This window comes from Populus trichocarpa, chromosome 5 (assembly GCF_000002775.5).
Source record: "Populus trichocarpa isolate Nisqually-1 chromosome 5, P.trichocarpa_v4.1, whole genome shotgun sequence".
NCBI lineage: Eukaryota > Viridiplantae > Streptophyta > Magnoliopsida > Malpighiales > Salicaceae > Populus > Populus trichocarpa.
The window spans coordinates 13,233,657-13,241,786 of record NC_037289.2 but is presented as its reverse complement, the minus strand read 5'-3'; the positions used below and the strand labels follow the sequence as shown (position 1 = coordinate 13,241,786).

Below are 8,130 nucleotides of genomic sequence, written 5' to 3'. Positions count from 1 at the left end.
TTCACTGAACTAGCTTTCTTCATAACAAGCTTCTCAAACCTCTCAATTGCATTTTATACAAGCAAGTAGAATACTCCTTTTTTGTTGGCTTTACAGGTATGGAAAAAACTTATGTTGCACCAACTCTTTGATAGTTTTTTTATTGAATGATATTTAATTATTTAAAGTTTTTTACTAACAACATATTTTTTTTTCTTGTTACATGTAATTGAAGTTATGGATGATCCACGATTTAATGACATATTTAATGAAGATTTCGATGGTAATTATGATAATGTAATGAACCGCATTGTAGACCAAATTAATTATCCTAGTTATGAAGGTAGTGGTGCTTCAATTGATGGTGCCGGAGATGATAGTAATGGAAACGACTCCGACGACAGTAATGACGATGATGATGATGACGACGACGTTGACGATGACAATGATGGTGACGATGCATTTATTATAAGGAGGCATTTTGATAGGAAAAAATTAATTATATGCACAGTTGGAGCTATAAACATGTATTATATTAATTATATGTATAAAGAACCATGTATGGTTTCCTATAACACAGGGATCCGTTGGTTGTCGGAGGTTTTAAGAGGTCATTGGAAACGAAGTGTTAACATGTTCAAGATGGACGCAACCACTTTGTTGAGTTTGTGCACCGAATTAGAAATGCAACATGGCTTAAAACCGTCAAGAAGAATGAGCGTTATTGAAAAGGTGGCAATGTTTCTATTTACAATAGCAGTTGGGGCGTTAAATAGACAAGTGTAGGAAAGATTCCAGCATTCAGGTGAAACTATTAGTAGATGTTTTAAAGAAGTGCTTAAATCATTACGTTTGTTTGCTGTGGAAGTCATAAAACCAGTAGATCCACAATTTACGAGCACACCAAGAGAAATTGCTATGAATCCAAGATTTATGCCACATTTCAAGGTAAGATGAATTTTTTTATATAATTAAGTAGTTTAATTAAGTTGTTCAGAGGAGTATGAAATATGTTATAAATGTTTATGAGTATTATAAATGTTTTCGTGGCATGTAGAATTGTGTCGGTGCAATTGATGGAACACATGTTCGTGCCTGCATACCATCTGCATATCAAATTCCATTAATTGGAAGAAAAGGTGTACCAACACAAAATGTCATGGCCGCTTGTAGTTTCGACATGCAATTCATGTTCGTGTGGGCAGGATGGGAAGGCAGTGCACACGATACGCGTATTTTTCTTGAGGCTATTGACAATAGCAATATCAAATTTCCAAAACCTCCGGAAGGTTGTGATTTTGACTAAATTGAAGATTTGGTAATTGAAGGAATATAATTTTTTTCCAGTTTTGTTTAAAATTACTATGTTGTTATTTTTTGCAGGAAAATACTATTTGGTTGATGCTGGATATCCAAACGAGTATGGGTATTTGGGTCCCTACAAAGGCGAGAGGTATCACTTCCAAGAATTTAGGCGTCGTGGACAACCAAGTGGTCGGAAAGAAGTGTTTAATCGTGCACACTCGTCACTACGTAACGTGATCGAACGTTCTTTTGGGGTATGGAAATAGAGGTGGAAAATTTTGCAAAACATGCCTGCTTATCCATACAAGACACAAGTTGAGATTGTAGTTGCATCAATAGCACTACATAACTATATTAGAAGGAGTTCGCAAGATGATGCAGTTTTTTCTGAGTATGATCGCAACTCCAATTTAATTCCAGATGACTTTTTATCCTGATATTGTTCAGGCTTCGGCCGTTCAAGGCTCACAGAGGCCTTCACGTATGGATTTTGTACGCGATGGAATTGCAAATAGTTTAATGGAACAATAAAGGAAGTACATTAATGTATAAGGATTTTTATTTTGTTATGTAATCATAATTACAAAACACCTATGTTTTGGATATATATATATGTGTTTATATATGTCCTTTTAATTAATTCAAATCAAATATAAAATACAAAGCATATTAACCAAAAACAAGAAAGTATTTTTTTTTAACCACAGTTTTACCAAACACAAAACTGCTTTTTTTCGACCACAATTTCAACCACAGTGTTTTAACCAAACACAAAAAACTGCTTTTTTTTAAACCACAACTTCAACCACAGTTTTAACCAAACACCAATTTTTTTTTAAATCAACCTCACAAAAAACACTTTTTATTAAACTGTTTTTTTCACACCACAACTACAAAAACTACCATAATACCACACACGCTAATAATCGTGATCTATATTATTTGCTAATCGTAGATTGTCAACGTAAGTAGTTTGCACTCTACTAACAGCACCCCAAATCACATACTTCGCAGTACATGGCAAATCCAAAAACAGAACAAGCGAAATCTTAAAACCGCAGATGCCTTTTTTTTATTGCATCAAGCAAGACCCCAGTGTAACTTGAGCTCATTCATTAGCCTTGAAAGTTGATTTTCAGGCAAAGTCACTGTCACTGTCCTCCCAGAACTGACTTTCCCACTGCCATTTCCTGGCCCTGCAGGTAGCACTAAAACAACTCCTCCCTCACCGACTCCCTTGATGGAATAATTAGCAAAAATAGGCTTCTGCCCCTTCAATTCCAGCCCATAAATATTTGCTTCTTCCAAATCCACAAAGGTCAAATTTGTTCCATATGCTATACGGTCGAATTCAACCTCGTCGCTCTCTACTATATCTTCTATCAAGCTATTCTCCTCCTCCTGCTTCTCAGCAATCAATTCCGCTAATTCATAGATTTCTCCTTCCGCGACCGAGAAGTCTGCTTGAATAATGCTAAACACCAGGTTGTTGCTTGGAACTTCAGGGTCATTGACTCGAGAATTTCCTGTGCAAATTGTCACAATTCTTGGCCCTGAATCTTCCCTAACCTTGGACAAAGATTTCCATATTATTGCAGAGAGGACTTGGAAATGGGATAACTCAGTTGGCTGCTTTTGACCACGAATATTGTCTGATAGTATGTCGTCAAGTTGTTCTGCAGTGACATGGAGAGAGTGAGTTTCCATTTTACAGTTATTGGTACTTAACCAAGAGTCCCCAACTGGGTCGACCCGTTTTAGGGAAAATGGCTTCCTTCTTGTCGTTGAAAGTGGGTATTTGGATTTTTTAGTGTTTGGCACGTGGGGAGACCTTGATGGCACGTGACCTTGCATAATTTTGCCCCATGTGTTGATGAAGGTTGAAGCTGAGAATGGATCCCCAAGAACATGGGCCCAGCTGAGTCCCACTGACATTCCTCCACACTTGAACCAAGTGAACTGATAAGCATCATTCATCAAATAACCAAATTAAGTATATACTCCATAAAATATAAAAAGAACAAAAGGCAAACAGTGAAATGAGTGCACAATTGTAACTCGTAATTGCCAAATACCAGTACCATTACATAGTTATAAAAAAAATGAATAAAATAATTTTTATTAAAGTACTGTTTGAAAGAAAGTTGCGTCCAATGAGAGTTTTTTCCATCGAAAGATCTCATTTTCATTCGTGACTCTAATATGCCTTTCAATTTCAACCCAAATCTGTGAATTTATCAATTATACCCCGTATTCATTAAAGGAAAAACTAAATGGTTTTCTATATTTAATGTGGACGCGTGGGGAGGTAAAGTAGTGTTTCATTTTAATCTTTTAGATTTTTGTATTTCGGTCACTAAATTGTTTTTTTCTATTTTATCTTTAAATATTTTATTAACAGAATTTGGAGCAATAATCCCTTTCAATTACCTTTTTATTGGGAAATCACAATTTTTTAAAAAAACTTTATCATTAAATTGATGCTCAATTTCATGGGATAAGATTCAATTTTGTTAAAAAATCAAAATTAAAACTTTAAAGACCAAATTTGATAGTGACAAAAATCCAACTATCCAATTTTGCGGGCAGAAATGCTTCATGTAAACCAAAATAGAAAGAAAACAAAATGAAATGTTAGTGTTGATAGGGGGTAATAGGCGCTACCTGAACAAAGACCAATGGAGAGAATCCTAAATCTGGACCAAGAACTTGATCGTAAACAAGATAATCATCAAGAGGTTGGTGGTCGTTCATCTTTAACCATTCCTCAATGGTTTTGTCACAGTGCGCTTCAACAATCCGAACACCACCATCATTACACTTGATGAAAGGTCTGCCTGATTCAGATTTCCGAATTCTTCCCGAAGCAGTAGGATAGAGAGCGAGCAGTGAAAACATGGGTTCCTTCAAGTCGTATATTGTGAGACCCTGGACTGTTTCGTTACTGAAAAAGGACACACCCCTGACATAATGGAGCTTAAAGGCCAAGTCCATATTTGTTAGTTTTCGGTCCTCGTTGTCACCTGTCACTTCGGCTGGCACAACCGATGATAGCTTGATGCCAGAAACTGATGTTTTGAGGATTGTTGGCACCATGGTGAGCAAGAGGGAACAAGAGAATAGGTAGTAATATATATGAAGCTGTACTTGTTGAAGGAGTTCAGACTCAGTTGCCGGGTTTTCACAGGATATTACCCATCTCTTGTTATTCTTATATAGATACGCGCAAGGACTTCATGAAAGACAAAGGAGGAAAACATTAAAGGGCAATGCTGAATTGAGGACTCGAGGGAGATGAAATGCTGTGGACGTTATTGATCTTCTTTAGGCATTTAATTTGGTTTTGGAAATTTATTTTAATTAGAAAATTTATGGGTGAATGAAAAATTAATTTCAAAGAATCCTGAACTGACCCGTAAAAGAATTTTATAAGAAGAGATTACCTATTTATTGAAAGGCCCTCGTGATAGTATAAGTAATCCTTAAATTTAAAAAATATTATATTTTGATCCTGATTCTATTGTCTTAATAAAGGGTAACAAATAGGTAGATATTAAGTATAACATCAACTATATGAAGATATTTGAGTAATCAAGAGAAAATTCATCACCCTAGGTGAATTAAGAAAAATATTTCATCTGTTCTCAAATAGTATTGATTGTGAAATCTTTGGCCAAGGTGGAATGAGTTTTGAAAGAGTTTCAAAATTTTATTCAAATAATCAATGTCTATAATATTGAGAACTAAAATGATTTAACAAAACAGACATAACAAATTTTTTTTCAAAGAATCAATGGCTATAATACAGAGAACTAAAACAATTTAACAAAGCAGACATACTCTATGTTATAATGTTTAAATTGGAACATTCATTTGTGGTTTGTTATAACTCAGCCTTGAAGCAAATATCTAAAACTGAAAAAAAAAACATTTATCTAATCTTTAGGTAATCTTTGCATAAACCTTAAATAACTCTGGATCTTTCTAACAGGATCCTTGAAACTCTAGAAAAATTTTAAATTTATTGTTTATGTTGTGTGTATGTGTTTTGAAAAACCCAACAATGATATCAAAGCCTTCGTTAGACAATTAGGGTTGCTAATTGCATGTTTTAATTGTTATTGACATTAATTGCGAATTCAATTTCTTCGAAAATTTATTTTTATCAAAAATATTTTTTTCTCATGTTTTTTTTTAAAAAACTTTATGGTTACTATCCATGCTAGATATGGCCGAAATCCACAATTGAAATTAAAAAAATGGTTTCTAGTGGTTGCAACAGCCATTAGTGGCGGCATCAGCGTCGCTGGCATGCCTGGTTGTGTTACGTGCACAACCAATCACCACTGGAAAAAAGCCACACCAACGTCAAGCACTGCTATGGGCGCCACACTGGGTAGCGCGAGGGTTGTTGCTTGCCACCAGCGTGGGCAGCCCATGCTAGTAGTTGCATTAGCCTTGTTGCTGCAACAAGAAGAAGAAGTGGTAGATTTTATGATTCTACATCTGCAGTCTTTTTAAGGGTTTCAAGGAGTAAAATTACGAATCTATCCCTGCAACTTATGCCTAATTACTTCTATGGTATTATTGGGGGAAATTATATTTTCCCCTTCATATATCAAATATTAATTTTATATTTTAAAATTAAAACTCTAAATTAAATTAATTGTAATATTAATTTTTCTAATTAGATTAAGATTGAATTAAAATATTTAATTCAAAATCTTTGAGTTTTGGTTATATCCTAATAGGATTAGGATTTAATTAAAATTTTTAATTAAATAATTTTTAGAAAAATATTTTTTTTTCTAAAGTAAAGAGTTTTAAAGCTAAAATATTTTTATTTAATTGATCATAAAATAGTTTAGGATATTAATAATAATTTTAATATGATTAAATTTCTTATTAAATTTTGAAGGTATTTCAAAGAAAAATTTTATATTAAATGAAATTTATTAATTTTGAAAAATTATCAAATTGGATTTGATTTAATATTTTTAAGTGTTAGAAATTTTATTTTAAAAATTACACATAAAGTCATTAATTATAATTGAAGCATGCAATATATTTATTTATACATATTAATGTGTTATTATGTATGATGGATGGTTATGAACATTAAAGACCAATGTGATTTTGTTTTATGGTTGAATGATTGTAATATCAAAAGAGTCTGCATGTCTTACCTTTTCTTTATTTTTCTTCTAAGGTTGTAAAATTATTTTCTCATTGAATTCCATTTGAATGTAACTCGAGATTTCTTAATTAATTATGTAAACATTATGTAATTTAGAAATGTAAGAATTTAAATAGAAAAATTATTTTATAATCCAAAACAAAGAAAGAATGCAGGTGAAGGATACAACTATGGTGCTCGTAAATGACTTATGAAGATTTGCATTAGCTACGTAGGTTTTGATCACTTAATTCCCTTTGATGACTCGAGGAAATTAGTTTAGATATGTCTATAATCATCCAATTAGAATGACATGTTGAGGTTGTATATTAATATATATAATTGTTATGTATGATATATCAATTATGCCATGAAATGAGACCTAATTAAAATTGATAATAAATCGTTCATTAATATATTAGGTACATGTTGAGAACATGATTTGTTGCCTTCCGATTTTATATGCATAAAACCAAAGTTCTATTCATAGATAACTTGTTGAGCTACTCAAGGTTACCATTAATCGACTATGTTTAATGCTATAAAATTAGGTCCTGCTTAACTAACTTATATGATTTGGATGAGTTACTTATGATCATAAAATATTAGAGGCGTTAGGCAAAACATATATGATATGTTTAGATAAAGAGTTATCACTTAATTGATCTAGGAGTCACATAAAGATGTGATTGATAAGCTATGTTACATACCTAATTTAATTTATTTTGATTTATTGAGTTACTTAAGGTCATATAAATTAAATGGGATATTAGACCACTAGGAGATCTAAGCGAGATTTCCTTAATTAATGGTAAGGACTATTAATTTACAAGAAAATAGTGGGAGACCAAGTTAAGATTAAAGACCTTATTTGAATTTGGATTTAAATAATTATGCATGAAACTAATACTTGATATCTTTATATAAACAAATTGATAGATCAAAATGAGTAGTAACATATCCCTAAGCAGCATACTCGATGCTAAAAAATTGACTAGACTAAACTTCTTGAACTGGTATTGTAATGTGAAAATTGTTCTTAAGCAAGAAAAAAGGTTATATGTTTTTGAAAATCCAATTCTTCTTGCTCCTGATGAGGATGTTGATAAAAAAGTTAGGAATACATATCAACATCATATTGATGACGTTGAGTAGGTTGCATGTGTGATGTTAGCCATCATGACCAGAACTTCAAATGAAACATGAGAATATGGATGGTCATACTATAACTATGCATCTCAAAGAGTTGTTTGATGTAGCTAGTAAGATTGAGAGATATAAGACCTCTAAGGAATTGTTATGTTGCAATATGACAGAAGGTTCATTTATAAATACCCATGTTTTGAAATGATTGACTATATTGAGAAAATAGGTTATTAAGGCTTTGTTATAGACCATGAGTTAAGTGTTGACTTGGTCTTGCAGTCATTACCCCAAAGATTTTCGCAATACATTATGAAATATCACATGAATAAATTAGATAATACATTGTTGGAATTGCTTAAAATGCTTAAAACTATTGAAAGGGCCCTTAAGAAGGAAAAAAGTCTTGTTCTCCTAGTTTAGTCTTCTAAAATGTCTAAGAAAAATAAAAATAATAAAGGTTTTATCTCTAAAGCAAAGAAGCCTACTAGGGGCATTAAAAAAGATAAGGGTATTTGTCATTATTA

General features: G+C 32.5%; 2 protein-coding genes across 2 annotated transcripts; one reads left to right on the top strand and one right to left on the bottom strand.

The window, feature by feature from the left end:
• The first annotated feature begins 405 nt into the window (after positions 1-405).
• Positions 406-1,585, top strand: LOC18099588 (uncharacterized). Its single transcript, XM_024600546.2, has 3 exons — positions 406-927; positions 1,037-1,268; positions 1,363-1,585. The coding sequence occupies exons 1-3, from the start codon at positions 898-900 to the stop codon at positions 1,548-1,550; spliced, it is 450 nt and encodes a 149-aa protein (XP_024456314.1). The 5' UTR covers positions 406-897; the 3' UTR covers positions 1,551-1,585.
• Positions 1,586-2,201: 616 nt separating this feature from the next.
• LOC7468852 (protein ECERIFERUM 2) lies at positions 2,202-4,579 on the bottom strand. Its single transcript, XM_002306496.4, has 2 exons — positions 3,949-4,579; positions 2,202-3,243 (listed from the first exon to the last, which is right to left on the bottom strand). The coding sequence occupies exons 1-2, from the start codon at positions 4,378-4,380 to the stop codon at positions 2,365-2,367; spliced, it is 1,311 nt and encodes a 436-aa protein (XP_002306532.4). The 5' UTR covers positions 4,381-4,579; the 3' UTR covers positions 2,202-2,364.
• Positions 4,580-8,130: the final 3,551 nt, after the last annotated feature.

Excerpts from the sequence above, each read along its gene's own strand:
- LOC18099588 (XM_024600546.2), top strand. The coding sequence starts at position 898 with ATGAATCCAAGATTTATGCCACATTTCAAG. Across the intron at positions 928-1,036 it reads GATTTATGCCACATTTCAAG|AATTGTGTCGGTGCAATTGA; the intron begins GTAAGATGAATT and ends CGTGGCATGTAG. Across the intron at positions 1,269-1,362 it reads ATTTCCAAAACCTCCGGAAG|GAAAATACTATTTGGTTGAT; the intron begins GTTGTGATTTTG and ends TATTTTTTGCAG.
- LOC7468852 (XM_002306496.4), bottom strand. The coding sequence starts at position 4,380 with ATGGTGCCAACAATCCTCAAAACATCAGTTTCTGGCATCAAGCTATCA. Across the intron at positions 3,244-3,948 it reads CTCCATTGGTCTTTGTTCAG|TTCACTTGGTTCAAGTGTGG; the intron begins GTAGCGCCTATT and ends GATGCTTATCAG.